Source organism: Mixophyes fleayi, chromosome 3 (genome assembly GCF_038048845.1).
Source record: "Mixophyes fleayi isolate aMixFle1 chromosome 3, aMixFle1.hap1, whole genome shotgun sequence".
Lineage (NCBI taxonomy): Eukaryota > Metazoa > Chordata > Amphibia > Anura > Limnodynastidae > Mixophyes > Mixophyes fleayi.
The window spans coordinates 161,762,714-161,779,256 of record NC_134404.1 but is presented as its reverse complement, the minus strand read 5'-3'; the positions used below and the strand labels follow the sequence as shown (position 1 = coordinate 161,779,256).

Below are 16,543 nucleotides of genomic sequence, written 5' to 3'. Positions count from 1 at the left end.
CACTGTAGGAAAGCAAGTTTAGGGTAGAGTTTTCCTTTAGCAGTTACTAAAAAATGTGTGATGCTTAATCTACTGCACATCATACAAGGTATATAATTAGTATTTTTTTTTTACTATACATTATTTGCCTTTTTCGACTATTATATCATGTATAATAAATTATTATATGTATATACCCGACTCCATCCACGTGGTACTTTGGAAATAAGGGAAGCACAGATGTCAAGGACCTCGGATAACCTGGCTGTACATATGCCGGCAGAATTGGAAAAGGGCTCTGGTAGGGTCATGGAGACGGAACGAGGGCTTGGGACAGAAACGGGTTTCACGCCTAAACATAAAAAGTGTAAAATGAACAACAATAGTTATATAAATACTATAGATTTGTTGAGCTATGACACTGTCCTATATTGTGCATACAGCAAGTGTTAAAAATGTGTGTTCAGTCAAACATACTCTAAAACTACAACAAAATAACCAATACATTACTAATTATTATCTCAATTAGATTGCAGTTTGGACAATAAACTTTCCATCGATAGTCAATTGCCAATAGTGTCTCTAAACCTGATGTGTATACAAATAAAAATACAACAATAATGTTAAATGACCACAATGTTGATGAATGTAACTTGTGTTGTAAGTATCCTAAGAAATGCATAAAGTGATGAGGTGATGCAACAACCATCTCTTTAGTCAGAAACTATGATTATCATGTAATAAAAAATTTATTAGATATACATTATGTTTATACCTTTTTGAGATGTTGGTAGAGATTTTGCACTATGTGGCCAATGCCTCTGCTGTGGCCCAAACTTGCAAAGTTGTCTGAGCTTTGAGATAACATAGTGCTGTTCACCAAATGGAACCTGAAATAGAACCCATAAGCAGAGGTGTAATTTTAGCCTGAACTTCAGCTTATTGCTTACTAATGTGTTTATGGGATATTTATATTACCACTGGTAAAGGATGCATATGGAAAGCTTCCGGTCCATCTAGTGAATACTGGGGAATGGATTCCAGTGCTTGTGTCAGAGAAGCAGGATTTAAATCCGTGTTAAAGAAAGGTGTTGGAATCTTGAATTTTACTGTCAAAAGATATTGCATGCAAATTTATACCAGAAATGCAGAAATTTATTTTACATGATAATATTATTTTAACTATACACCAACAAAAGTAATTAAAAAGGGAACTCTATCTATTTGTATGCTGTGTGTCCTTACTGTCCTTAAAATAAATATATATTTCTATACAGGACTAGAGGTGCCCAACATCCAGCTCTTTAAATTGGAAGGTACAAAGTTGATGTAAGACCACAATATGGAATGCGTGTTAGAACTAGGTTGCACATCTAAACTGTGAGCTAAAGCAAATTCCTTTATATATATATATATATATATATATATATATATATAATATAAATAAATACGAAGAAAGCGCCAAACATATTGTGATATTGTTAATTTCTCCGGTTTAATTAAATTTTTTAGCGCACTGCACTATATTATCTCCTCTTGTCTTTGAGTGCATGGGACCGGAGGTATACTCTGTTTGAGGGAGATGTTTTTGGATCTCAGTGAGATCATCATCATCATCATCACCATTTATTTATATAGCGCCACTGATTCCGCAGCGCTGTACAGAGAACTCACTCACATCTGTCCCTGCCCCATTGGAGCTTACAGTCTAAATTCCCTAATATAGACACACACTCACAGACAGACTCATACAGACAGACAGAGAGGGAGACAGACAGGTAGAGACTAGGGTCAATTTTTTGATAGCAGCCAATTAACCTACTGGTATGTTTTTGGAGTGTGGGAGGAAACCGGAGCACCCGGAGGAAACCCACGCATACACGGGGAGAACATACAAACTCCACACAGATAAGGCCATGGTCGGGAATTTAACTCATGACCCCAGCGCTGTGAGGCAGAAGTGCTACCACTACGTCACCGTGCTGCCCTAGATAAGCCATTTTACTATCTACATTTGGTACGAGGCTAATTTGGACACTTGGAATTTTGTCTGTTTTAAATTAACAATATCACACTATGTTTGGCGCTTTTTTCTTTTTTCTATGTGCATTTAGGCTTTACATCTGCAATTTGATATTGAAGTGAAGCAGCCTACTGTATGTGATTATTATATTATTATTTGAGCACGTTTGTTCAATGGATTTTCTGTTACACTGAGCGCTGTTGTCTTTTTCACTTTCTTGATTTTATATATATATATATATATATATATATATATATATATATATATATATAATGTGGCCCCTGGAAACATGCCGTTTTATGAGAGATTATCAGTAGAAATGTCAAGGAAGGACTTGAAACTTTTTTGTACGTTTTGCTGTCTGTAGAGGGAGACTTGAGATTATCATATATTAACAGTTGTTTTTTATACAACTGATAAACAAAATCATTCTTTAACATTTCAGTCCCTCTTTGTAAACTTACCCACAACAGCCAACACTGCATTCATTGTATAATACTCAAAATAAAATAAAAATCTTACGTTTAGTAAGTTCACTGTCTTTCTTTGTAGAGTTAGCGCTGATCCAGTAATCAATCATTGATGTCAAAACAGTCATGTCAAATTCATCTGGAACATTGCATCCATAAATTACCTGGAAAAATCAGAACATTTGAGAATCACTATATCAGGATCCCACCAGGCAGCGCAGTTACCATTACTTATTATACACATGGTGACTGATACTGCCCTGGGTATTATCTAACACCACTCCTCCATTATTGCTATTGGAAAAAGTGGTTGATAAAAACCAAGTAGCAATAAATAAATGCAATTAGAAGTAAATTAAATGAACATAATTGTATTACTATGATGACCCATGTGATGTGCAGTCCTTTTTACATGCACTGCTGGGCCTAGATGCTAAATGCATCCCCAATATTTAGTGGTAATGGTTCAGTGCGGTTCATACAATATATAGTTTTAAAATCAATCTTCAAGAGCGGATTGCAGACTTTGATCATATATATTCCCAATGTTCACTAGAATCACCTGACGCTTTCCAGATAAAAATCGTCACTCAGTTCTTTATAAATTATTCCCATAACTATGTTAATGGATTACCTCACCCCTCTCACCATTTACAAGACATTTACAACCGTGACTAGTGGTATTTAGATAAATCCAGCATAACAAACTAATTTTCCTCAGTGCAGATGAATTCAGTTATTTTTCCAAGCTAAAATATATGTGACATACGTCTGAGAGTAGGTATCTGATGGAAATCCAAGGTAGAAGTTTTCCTCCAGTCTCAAGTTCTCCCTCCTTAAATGCATCTTTTAGCACTTTGATGGCCTCCTAAATGTGAAGTAAATAAACTGATTATTTTTACTATCCGTTTTTTTTCACTAATTACTATACAAAGATTTCCTTACAGTAACGTCCAATAATGTTGACAATCTATCTCTCATACTAAGAAGTTGCATTTGATGAATGTTGCTAAAACAATTCTGACATTCCTTTCTCTGTGAATGTTATAAGATGCCTTTTCATAGAAGACGGACTTGTATTTAAGTAAGTACCAAAAAAATGATGGGTTATCTGTGCTTCCTTAAATCTATCTGATTTTTGCTGCGAGTTCGGAAGAATTGTAAGAAGGGGGATTCAAATCCTCTAGTATTACAGTAGCTGATGTAAAAATTTCCAGGTGTAAAGTATAGCAGTGTAAATAAGCACAAAAACAGGTTTGTAATATATACAATATATGCAGATTTGTGCATATATTAATCATAAAGGTCAGATAGTGATATAGGCAATATCCAAAATAATAAGTATACATGTGGATCATAAACTAGCATCAATAGAGTATTCTAATTAGACATAGGCTTATACCATATAACAAAGTAATTTCTTTATAATATCTAAAATCAAATCTGTATTGAGGCTAGAGTTTTACAGACAGACACCCTTGATCTATTTACTCATTATTTCTGATCAATGTGGGTGCGACTAATTATATATTCGATCAGGACTGTCACCCTTTTTACATCGGATTGCCAAAAGTGTTTAGCTATTTAAACAGCCGGCCAAACTACCACTGCAGCAAACACTTTTTTTATCCCAAAAAGGGTTTCTTAGGGTGTTGACTATATATTTTTTTTAAACTTTCTTAGTATAATATATAAGGAATACAAACAAGTAGCCCTATAGACCTATCACACTACACCAAACATCTAAAATAAGTGGTTGCTACTTCTACTCGAGTTGTTATAAGGGCATAATTCATACATTGATTAATAACTATAAAATAAAAAAGTTACTTAAAATCACAAAATCCAACATGATTGCAATAAGACCTTGCAAAGTCTTGTTTCTAATAACTCACAATAACGCACATAAAGGGAGAAATTCTTTTAATTATTTCTGCAAAAGCCTTCAAAACTCATAATAAACTGGTCAAAGAATATACTTTATTGTAACGTGTATATCAGTGCTTAAACAATACAAACTGCCTTTGTTCTAATAGTGGGTAAACAGTTCACTTGAAAGAAGCAATTAAGGATTGAAGTTGACAAAGTCAACTCTCCTTTTATGCGCTCTATGGTGAGTTATAAGAATCAAGACTTTACAAGGTCCTATATTGCAACCATGATGGACTTTATGTGATTTTATGTAATTCTTAATTTATTTATTTTATCACATGCATGTTGTTTCATATTAATAATATAGTTTGTCCCAGCGCATTTCTACATACCATCAATTCTGTACACCCAAATAGCATAGTGTCTGGATAATTCCAGCCTGCTGAAGTGCCAAACAATGTCCTCAAGCGAGTGGCACAATGTAGAAAGCAGAGGTTGTGAAGCAGACATGGCCACTCTGGCCGGGAACTTAACACCAGGGTATCATGACTGATAAACTGCCAGGAGTGGATGATCCCTCGTCTTATATTCTGTAAGCAGAAATAAACATACAGTAGTAGATCATATTCATTCACAGGGTAAATGCTTGAAGAGGATATGTAGGCATATCAAATATAGGACATGGTAGAAATACACTTGCAAAAAAAAAGTTAAAATATGTGTTTTTTTTATTACTAAGGGTGAAGTGTAGAATGATTTTGTGTAAATGTGACACTCTGTAATTTTTCTTTACCATTGGAGTATCAACAACAGTTTTCACAGTGTAATGGAGTAGACAAGTTGGTAGATCTTTGCTGGTTTGGACAGAAAGCCACAAACGGAAGTTCTTGTCCGGGTTCTTCTTCGACTTTAGAATCTCTCCAAGTGACATCATTAATTTTGCAGAATTGTGGATGTTCTCCAGTAACACCCAGCTACCCTGTATGTTTTAAAATAGCATCAAAATTAACTGTGCTCCGAGGCAAAGTACACAAGTTTTAATATTATTCACCACTGAAATTTTATTACGGTGTATATATATATATATATATATATATATATATATATATATATATATATATATATATATACACATATACTCATTACATAGGCCAAAGATAGTGATTTAATTATAACCTTTATTTTTAATTGATAGCATGATAATATAATTATTCCTAAATTAGGTAAATGACAAATGTATACAACTTGGATAATTTGGCTGATGAGAGCTGTTGGTTACAGTGAATAACTGCACACATCCATGATGAGGACACAGGGTAGGTTTATTTTTCTTTAGCACAACTGTTTGTTATCGGCAGAGGAGGAGTGTGTCTTCTCCAATTTACTTTTTGAAAGCCTCCAGTGGAAGAGCAGGGTAATACTAAAGAGTACAGAAGTGGAAGTTGATCAATCAATTTATAGGCTCATAGCAGGTGCTTGAAAGGGTGGGGTTATCCTGAAAGGAACAAACACACAAAAAATTCCCCAGCACACTGCTATAGCCAGCAAAAGACTTGCCATTTCTACTGTAGATAAAAATGCAAAAGTCTTAGTTGCACACATTTGCAAATGTATGTTAAAGCCACCCGCCACACTCCACGGCGCTTTGGCTAATAGGATGGTCCTAACTCTAAACAGTGAGAGTCCCATATATTTGGGCCATACATATGTGTTTTTAACACATATGTATGGCCACCCGCCGTGGAGTGGCGGGTGGCCATACATATTTTTTAAGGGGACACTATTATAGCATTATATTATGGGGGAAATATGAATATATAATAATATTAACTGATTGTTAATTGTGGGTATAATTATTTATGTTGCACAATTTGGCATTACATAGTGCCAGAATAATAATAATAAATAAATCATTTTGTCCCCTTAATATAATGAACATTTTTTCCCCCATAAGTTAATATTAAATTAATTTTTCCCCTTAATCAATATATAAGGATTGCCCTAATTGTGCTTTCTCTTATGTTCTGACTGGCAAAATAGTTCAAACAGCATGTTTGAGCTATCAAGTCATTCAGAAGCAGGTATTGAAACTGTCCTGTCCTTTGGATGGCGATTTTAACCAAACAGCCGACGTTTTAGCTTTTTCAATCCGCCATACATCGCCATTCATTTTAAATGGCCACCTCAAACCCCCCTATAGTAAATGCGGCAGTTTGGACCACTAAACCGAAGGCGATGTGTAGCAGTTCCAAACCACCACCAAACTCGATTTTTAGTAAATCTTGACCCTGAAGTTGATTCAGCTGCGGGATCAGTGACAGCAGGCAGGTGTGAGTGCATCTGCCTGCACAGTGGGGCGAAGACTTTTGGAGAATGGCCTGGTGTCAAGATGGCCAGCAAAGATGCCATTTATTTCCTGGAAAAACATCAAGGACAGACTGATATTCCGCAAAATGTACAGGAATTGAACTGTTGAGGACAGGGGTAAAGTCATTGTCTCTGATAAATCCCCTTTCAGATTGTTTGGGGCATCTGGAAAAACACTTGTCCGGAGAAGGAAAGGTGAGCGCTACCATCAGTCCTGTGTTATGCCAACAGTAAAGTATCCTGAGACCATTCATGTGTGGGGTTGCTTCTCAGCCAAAGGAGTGGGCTTACTCACAAATTTGCCTAAGAACACAGCCATGAATAAAGAATGGTACCAAAACATCCTCCAAGAGCAACTTCTCCCAACCATCCAAGAACAGTTTGGTAACGAACAATGCCTTTTCCAGCATGATGGAGCCCCTTGCCATAAGGCAAGAATGATAACTAAGTGGCTCAGGGGTCAAAACATCAAAATTTTGGTTCCATGGCCAGGAACCTCCCCAGACCTTAATCCCATTGAGAACTTGTGGTCAATCCCCAAGAGGTGGGTGGACAAACAAAAACCCACAAATTCTGACATACTCCAAGCATTGATTAGGCAAGAATGGGCAGCCATCAGTCAGTATGTGACAGCATGCTGAGGCAAATTGCAGAGGTCTTCAAAAAAAAGGGTCAACACTGCAAATACTGACTCTCTGCATAAACTTAATGTAATTGTCAATAAAAGCCTTTGACACTTATGAAATACCTGTAATATTACTTCAGTATACCATAGCAACATCTGACCAAAAAGTCTAAAATCACTGGAGCAGCAAACTTTGTGAAAACCAATATCTGTGTCATTATAAAAACTTTTGTCAGTGACTAATTTTATATGTGTATATATATATATATATATATATATATATATATATATATATATATATACACATATATAAAATTCCATTTTAGTATGAGTATTTAGCATAATAGGACTGACTTTAGCATGAGGAAGACCTGCCTCTTCTGACCCGATCAAATGAATAACACTTTCCACATTTCTGAGCTATAACACACATCAATTCCACACAAACAACTCAGAGTACAATTAATAGAACAAGAAAACAAACAATACTTAATTATATTCTGAGGTCATGTGCACAAATTTACACGAACCATTGCATGCAGGGTATTTTGCAGATATCTTTTAAATATGCTTAAAGAAGTCTTGATCTATTATTATTCTGGAGGCAATAAGGATAAATTAAGAGCATATTTACATTCCCTGGCCTAAGATATCATTAGAAACTTGGGAAACAGAGATGCAGAATCAGATCCAAAAATTGAAAATTTTTCTTCTATTCTTTCTTTTATTCTTCTATTATAAAGGAGATAAGTCATTCCCGAAAAAAGGCAATCTCAAGAGTAATCACATAACAATGAATACAATTATATTACCTCTGACATTGCATGCACCAGAATTCCCTTTACTTCTTCCTCAGAGATGCTGATCGGGAAAACAGTAAGTTTCTGGTTCCGTCTCTCTGCTAAGTCCATGAGTAAGGTGCGTGGTAAGTTACAATCTGTGCCATAGATTAGTAACCCTGGCTTATGCGACGACATCCATAATAGGGAGGCCTGAAGATCAACAACTACATCTGCTGCGTAACTGTAAATGTAGAATTCAGATTAATTAAGTGTGACCCAAATGGTTGGAGCTGTGTCCAAACTGCACACCCATGACTGGTGTAAGTGGTATTTTTGAGCCCATACACACTACCATTTAAAGCAAATTAGGTGTAAAACAGTCTAATTGACCAGGTGAATTGTAGTATGTATGGACAGCTTAAAGTCAACAGATATAATGACGTTATTCTAACAAATTGGTTCTTTTCAAGGTCCAAATGAACTTAATGAGAAAAATACCTTTGTCTTGTTTATACTTTACTATTTACTTTAAAGAAATAACACCAAATGAATTATGTTGTTTCCTCAACATCTGCAGCTAATACCCTTTCCTTTAACATAGGTGTAAGCATGTCAAAGTTGAAAAAGGTAGCAAATACACTATTGTACTAATACTTATAGGAATAAAAATACACGTCACCTTGCAGAAAGGTTATACGAAAAAACAAACAAACCGGGTAACTTCAAAGGGAGTTATAGGTTTCATGTTATGCATTACCCTTCAATAGATATACTGTACATCTAATGAAACATAATATGGCGACCTACAATTGTAACGTCTCAAGGATTACCTACATTTTCCCTAGAGTAGCACTAATGTAGTTAGAAGCTGATGGGAGTATTCTATCCATCCTGACAGCTCGAAAGACCAAGAACCTCTGAAGTGGATTTAATCCTTCCATTCCCTCAGGCCATTTAACCTTAAAAAGAATACATAACCTTCAGAAACTCACAAGAATAACGTCTGTAATTTGGAATATCAGTAACAAAACAAGAATACATATAGTGTACTTTAGTGGTAGAAAATTGATTCTTTTCTCAATATACTAATTTTTCCAAATAGTTTTTGCACCTATTGGTTCCACGTGTTTCATAATAAAAATGCCTAATAGCAAAATGAAGTAACTATGAAAACATGACATCAGATTCCTCTTACAGTAAAACAAATATCCCATGGTTTATGTGTTCACAATATTGAACCAATGGTTATATTCTCTGATTAATTCACAAATCTTACTATTGGTTCAAAGTATTAAAAAAATTGTTTAGAAATGTTTATTGTTAAATTTATTAATAATTGTGTATGTTTTTTTTTAAAAATTGCTCTTAAGAAAACAGTTCAAAATGATAATGCCCCTTTGAACAAAATACTAACGTTCTGTAAAGTGCACGGAACTTCCAGAACTTAAGGTCAATGCTGGCCGCAAGTAAGTGATCATGACATACAATAAGGTGAGGTAGTGAGCAGATGGCTATACATTTCAGAACTTAGGGAGATTATATTTCTTTTATAGCAAAATACTGTGAAGCTTCTGCTACTTTTAATACATTTCCTGTTACAGGCTTGCTGTAGCAACTAAATCACACAACATTCCCGTTCACAAAGTCAGAAAACATGATAAAGTCAAATAATTAAAGGATTTAACATAAACATTTAACTATTATTTAAACCTTTAAGCAGGTGTTAATGCCATATATGTAATCATACAAGCTAAGCATATTTACCTTTGAAGAATGTTCAGGCTGTTCACTCTCACAAAATGTCTTCCATGTAAGATCTTTACTATCCTTGTACATTCGATCAAATAGATCTCCAAACCAGTCAAAGTATGTGGCGAGGATCTACACCAAACATAAGATGGAAGTGTACAAGTTGAATTAGTGACTGTCAATAATTGCGTTGACACAGCTTAATAATACATTACTGAAACTACTTTGACAGGGTTAATATTTGTCTGCTTTATTCAAGAAGAAGATATAATATTGGTCATGTCCTTGTTGTAGGCTGTGTAGTAAGAATGGTTATAATGTATACCTAGTTACTGCCACTTTAAAATAACTATAGATAAAATAATCTAATAAAGCCTAAGAACAATGTTAAATCTATTATCCTGTACTCTGGTATTCCTGGCCAGGTTATTTAAAAGCCCCTTGGGCAACCACAAAATACACCACAGCTCAGCAAGTCCAGCAGACCTCTAGAGGTGTAGACACAGTGGCTACAAAAAGTATTTTGTGTTGATCAGTTGTAAGAATTGTATTAAATACATTTTTAATCCACCAAGAACCCAACATGATTCTTTTCAGCAGTAGTAGTCCTTTAAAGCGGCTGTCCACTTTGTACAGTCCTTCCTTAATCAATACAACCCTTTCCCTGAAGATGAAATGGAGAGCCTGTTCTAGCAGTACTCACTCTATCCATAGGGCTTCAAGAGAGCTCTAAGGAAGCTTATTCATAGAGCTCTGTTACAGTGCTGTTTCCCTGCAGTGATGAGCATGAACAGTAGTGTGCCGATTCTCCTATACAGGCAGTGGGGGGAGATCTTGTTGAGAATGTGGGGGGGGGGGGTCCCAATTTGTTACATGGGATGGCAGCATTGACTAATAAGGTATTGTCGAAAATTGAGCAACACTTTTAATGAATTTTCAGCATATTCATTAACTATTTTTAAGCGCACGGTTTCAATGTCTCCTCTTTACCTGTACATTTTTAAATTGATCTTCACTCATCCATTCAAATGGATTCTTTGCTTGCTGATGTGATTCAAACACCTTACTGGCTGTTCCCTGCATCACTGTGACACACAATTCTGGTGAAGTGATAAATTCTCTCTCGCCTGGCTGTATTCGTCCAAGTGAGTCTTCCACCTAGAACCAACATATACTGTACATAAACCTGGTTTACTTATTATGGCACATACAAAAATATGCTTCATGATTTTATTTGCTGATGCTTACCTCAAATGTGACGAGCAGAACATAAACCATTCTGTCCTTTTCCAGTAAGGACCTTGAGATGTATGAGAATATGTTGCTTGTCACAGAGGACACTACTCCTTTGAGTGAATACCTAAAATAACAAGGCAGATATAATGCAGTATATTCCTTACAGTAAAATACCATAGACAGAATGTAATAATTATATTTACTCATTTAATATATGTGTTTACATTGTATTATATTTAGAGACTCCTCTTCTAATTGCACATTTAATATTTCCTGACTTTTAGGATATCTGTCTAATTAGTATTATGTTTATCAGTATTTTGTCATTTTCACTTGAGTTCATGGTTTTTATAAATATGGGTTGTTCCATATCACAAGATACTATTCATGTTAACTCTGTAACTTTTTTCTCTACTGTATACATTTCTACTGATATCTAAAGGTGCCCAAAATGGACAAATATGGACACTAAGAAAATTGGGCTGAAGCGCTGTCTGGCTCTTAGACCGAACAAGCAGATCCTATGGGGACCCAATTAATATGGTTAAGATCTATAAAAGCTGTTGATTGGGATGAGCAGGAAATGTCCTGGGACAATTGCAGCAATATGACAAGCCTTATTAAGGCCCATTTAAACAGAGATTTGCAGCCATCTATGAACACTTTAATACTTCATCTTTAGTATTATTGGGAGGTACCTGCTCTTGCAACAAAAGATCCCGGGAGTCACTTATTGCTACAATTTTATTAACGTTACATTTTAGGTAATCTACAATTTACCCTTTGAATAATCCATCTGTTATAATAAGGGGTCAGTTGTAGTTTTTTATTTGCAGTTTGATACATGCCATTTGTTTTATTTAATTTCCTAATTATGTCTGTATAGATATTTGAGTTCTACTCCAACACTAAACGGCAAATATTTGGTGCATATGTATGGACAGTGTAGGACAGGATGCGTAAAATTAAAAAGAATCCAATAGAAAAGAGACGTGGTATATATACACAAGTGTATTATTCATTAACATATTTTTCAGAAGCAAGAACTTACCTTTCTGAATGTGCCACAGATAAATCAAACAGTTCCAGCAGCTGTTTGTAGCTGGTGTCATACATTCGGTTAAGCTGATGAAGCATTCTTGCAGTGTCAAACATGACAGCACCACGCACAGCTATCTCACGGAAACCTTCCCTGGCCAGTAACATTCTGCCTTCTGAGGCTACAACTTTCATGTACCTTTGAAAACAATCACGACTGTACTTACAAACTATAAATGCATTAAGCATTATAATTCATGCATCTATTTTTAGTGAATTACAATAAAATAAAAAGCATATTTTATATAATCATCATATCATTCAAATGTTACTTTTGAAACCCTAAAATAAACTACAAGTAGACTTCCAATTGCCTTTAGTTAATGTGTAGTTTAATTTGTCATTATTTTCTATAACCTACAGTCTTTGGATACTTACCAATAATAAATCAAAACTACAAACGGCGGCCATATTGCTTGTTGCATACTTATATTTATGTAGTTCATTAATTGTAAGATACTTCATAAATATTTACAAATAGATTATCTCAACTCTATATTCTTTAATAGCATTTCTTCAATACTTTGGGCAACGGTCAAACAACATATTTATAAAGCCTAATTTATGTTTTTGGCTATATTTCCCTGCAGGCAATATGCAGTGATTTTTAAGACAAACCTGTAGTTATGGAACCAGAGGCACGGAGACACATTTCTGTCTTTGTGCCTAATGTCTTCATATTCAGGTTGATTTTCCCCAAAAAAACATGGTTGGCTAATAGATATGTGATACTTACCAACTTATGAAATGTATTTTTCCGGGAGCCTGTCGGGAGAGGTGAGCGTGATGGGGGGCGGGGCTCCAAAAATCGCGTCATTTTGGACCCATCCTCATGACGTAATGACGCAAACACGGCATTTTACAGCAGGGGGCGGGGCCAAACGCCGCGATTTCTGGTGAATCGCGGCATTTTGGATCTAATTCTGCCCACTTCACTAGAAAGTGGGCAGATACGGGGGATTGCTACACTCTCCCAGGAGTCCGTGAGACTCTCGCAAAATGCGGGAGTCTCCCGGACATTCCGGGAGAGTTGGCAACTATGAGATATGTTACAGTATTCTAGCTCTGAACTTTTAGCAGCAAGTCTACTAGTACTCTTATAAGTTTCCATTATATGTACATGACAGGTGTAACTTAAGTGTAATAGTTTTGCACATACGTTTCAGTCTCCTCTTCATGCTGTAGTGTCAGATCTCCCAACTTCTTAGTAACAGAAAGACTGAGCAGCAGTGAGTCATGACTTTGCAGTGTGGCTATTATTTTCTCTTCTAAGGCTGAAAGTATTATCATACTATTAAGGCACTCCTGCAAAGATAAAATGTAGAGACGACAGGATAGTTCTCTTATTCTCATGTATCACTAATGTTAGTACAATCCTGTGTCTTGATGGAAAAAAAGTATTTGAAGGGCATTACCATTCTATCAGTGATATTACTTCTTTTTAACAATAAAATAAACACAATAGTTAAAAAATAAAATAAAACAGCTACTCGTACTATTAACATGTATTTTAGTGAACCGGATTACACACAAAAATATTTAGAAAGAAAGAAAGGAAAATTAAATAAATTACCTGTTTCAGTAGTAAGTGCTCCTCTTTTAGTCTAGGCTTTTCCGTTTGTACAAATCTATCCAGAAGTTGTTCTACCAATCCCTCTCTGTCCTGGTAGAAGTACAGTATGGTGCAATAGGAGGCTACCTCTGGAGGTATGTTCTCGGGCACACAGCTGGTGTGTAGATATATACGGAAACCTGGGTTGCACTCTACTTCATGCTCTCCAACCTTTATACAACCATGCAGGATTAGAAGACCAACACATATGGAAATCTTTAGCATCATAACTTACTGTTGAATGTATGTTTGTATGTAAATAAATCTAATTAAATATTAATAATATTACAGTACAATTTGCATTGTCATTCAGTGTTGTAATATGACCTATATGGACATGCAGTAGGTGTAGTCAGACATACCATCATTTTGAATGGAACTTTGTGTTCCTGAAATTCTCTTTTAGAATGTAGAATCTGTGCCAAGCGGACATCCTGGGAAAGGATCTGAATATCACAGTAAGTCAGCAAAAGGGATTGTCCAACTGTCAGGCAGGTATCAATCTCAGACAGAAGATCCTAGAAATTTAATCACTTTAGTGTTTACAAGTACAACAAAGACTACTGTAATTTCTCAATCTGCTGTATTTTTATCCTGAACTTATCCTATGAGAAAAAATTAGAAAACTGATAAGAATAGGTCTCATTAATTTGTTGTGGGAAAAATGCACATAATTTATATGATCTATTCTAATTGCTTTATTGATTAGAGAAAAATTATTCAAAATAAGCTTTAGTGAAAAAGAAAGATTGAACATACTGGGTCTTATGTAGAGTTGGGCACAATGGGGGGTATTCAATTGTTTCTTTTAACGCGCTAAAACAAAAAAAACGAGCGCTCTAAAAATATGTATGGCTTTTGGGAGGGGGAGGAGCCCACTCATTTAATTTTTTTATTACCATTATTTTTTTCTATTTTTATTTTTATTTTATTTTTTATACAAAATGCAAGGTCTGTGTGGATAATCATTAGCATGAATCTTGCAGCAGGAGGGCAAGCAGCCACAACAGATTTGCCTCCTAGAGGGAAAAAAACAAAAACATACTACACATGTAACGCCCCCTAGAGGCGTTTTAGTAAACCCTGCACCCCAGTGAATACAGGATGGGTCACCTAGAGGGCGAGTTAGGTGTTTGTGAAAAGTGATACAAGCTGGTTGCTATGGTGATAATCCAGCCCAGTCTGTGAGAGACTGAGTGAGAGGAAGGAGAAGCTGTCAGCATGGGGGAAGAGAGACACCCAGGGAGAGACACACAGACAGAGGAGAGATGATGTGAAAGCTGGGGACAGAAGTGATAGGGACAGGACCAGCAGAAATAATGTGAAAGCTGGGGACAATCACTATTGTACTCTAAGCAAGAGTGAGGGAGCCCATAAGTGGAAGGACCCCAAGAGAGAAATGGGGATTGCTTCATGCAGTAGTGTGGCTGCATATACAGAGGGGATGAGTCCCTAATCCTAGAGAGGGGAGAACCCCATATCACTAAAGAGAACCCCAAGAGAGAGGGGGACATTTTGCATGGAAGAGACCCTGGAGTTAGGGTTGCTACAAGAGGCATGGTAGCTGAAGTGTCAGAGCCAGGGGCTGTGAGTACACAGAGAGAAGTGTCAGAGCCCAAAGGAGAAATCATCCCCACAGAGGGGGGGTGAGCTGCAGTTGAGAGTTACACAGCATATGTCAGAACTGCGTTGAGAAGCTGCCTGCCTGTTAGCATCCATGTGAATGCCCCTGCAGAGAAGGGGTGCCTAAGCACAATATAATCATTCAGTTGTTTACTTACATGGTACATTACTTCTACTGTGTCTTCTGGTAGGTGACCTTTAATCCAGTCAATAGCTTGTCCTGTTGGATCGCTCACTAAGACCCAAGAGCTGCCGGTCATCGTATTAGTAAACATGCATGAATTATTCAATGCAAGGGGGTTTGTAGGAAGTCCCTTGTTCTCCAGTGTCTTGATTTCAATCTAAAGAGCAAAGTATGCTGTTTACCAATAGTGCAAATATTAACACAAATTCACATGCATAAGTACTTTTGATCTCCAAAGCATAATTAAGAGAATTTTATCCCCTTGCAACATTTTGTGTAAAAAAAGACTTTTATGTAATCCCCGTCACATCCAGAACAAGACTGAGCTTTACTTTGGGATCTGCACTGGCTACAATTATATACACATTATTGAATAAAACAGTGTATAAGTTAAAACGTCTGATTAATTACTATGGATTACAGCATATGACTGCTTTACAGCATGCTATCAAATTAAGCTATTAGTGTTATTTTCTACTACAAAACTGATGCTGCAGAATGTCACCAATGCATTTCACATACCTCCAAATTGCCCCTATTCAGAAGCGCTAAGCATGTCAAATCCCTTTTCTGTACGATTTCAGTAAACATTTACACTGTCCCTTTTTTCTACTGGGTAGAATAGGTCATACTATATGTTAACATATCTTTGCATTGTCTACAACTGAACCATACCGGGGTGTACATGAACTGCATGAGAGGAAGGTGCTTCAGGAGCATTCTCTGAGGGAGGGGAAGACAGCAGCTCTCACATACTTTGAAAAGTAAGTCAGTTACTTTCATCCTACAGTGGAAACAGCATACACATATAAATGTTTGTAGCTTAGAAAATACTGATTTATTAGTTATTTTACAATATGAATACTATTGTCAATAGAAGTCTTTCATAGGTAATTTATCATCTATAACAGGGCATGATAAAC

At 36.1% G+C, this 16,543-nt stretch overlaps 1 protein-coding gene across 1 annotated transcript in view; it reads right to left on the bottom strand.

The window, feature by feature from the left end:
* LOC142143197 (dynein axonemal heavy chain 5-like) overlaps positions 1-16,543 on the bottom strand; it is a 188,890-nt gene that overhangs the window by 5,241 nt on the left and 167,106 nt on the right. The window contains 18 exon segments of the mRNA XM_075200908.1: positions 177-331; positions 755-869; positions 958-1,088; positions 2,525-2,636; positions 3,242-3,340; positions 4,737-4,934; positions 5,138-5,323; positions 8,149-8,359; positions 8,953-9,077; positions 9,883-9,999; positions 10,858-11,025; positions 11,116-11,227; positions 12,155-12,340; positions 13,361-13,506; positions 13,775-13,984; positions 14,176-14,331; positions 15,595-15,777; positions 16,296-16,404. Coding sequence (XP_075057009.1) covers positions 177-331; positions 755-869; positions 958-1,088; positions 2,525-2,636; positions 3,242-3,340; positions 4,737-4,934; positions 5,138-5,323; positions 8,149-8,359; positions 8,953-9,077; positions 9,883-9,999; positions 10,858-11,025; positions 11,116-11,227; positions 12,155-12,340; positions 13,361-13,506; positions 13,775-13,984; positions 14,176-14,331; positions 15,595-15,777; positions 16,296-16,404 — 2,719 coding nt within the window.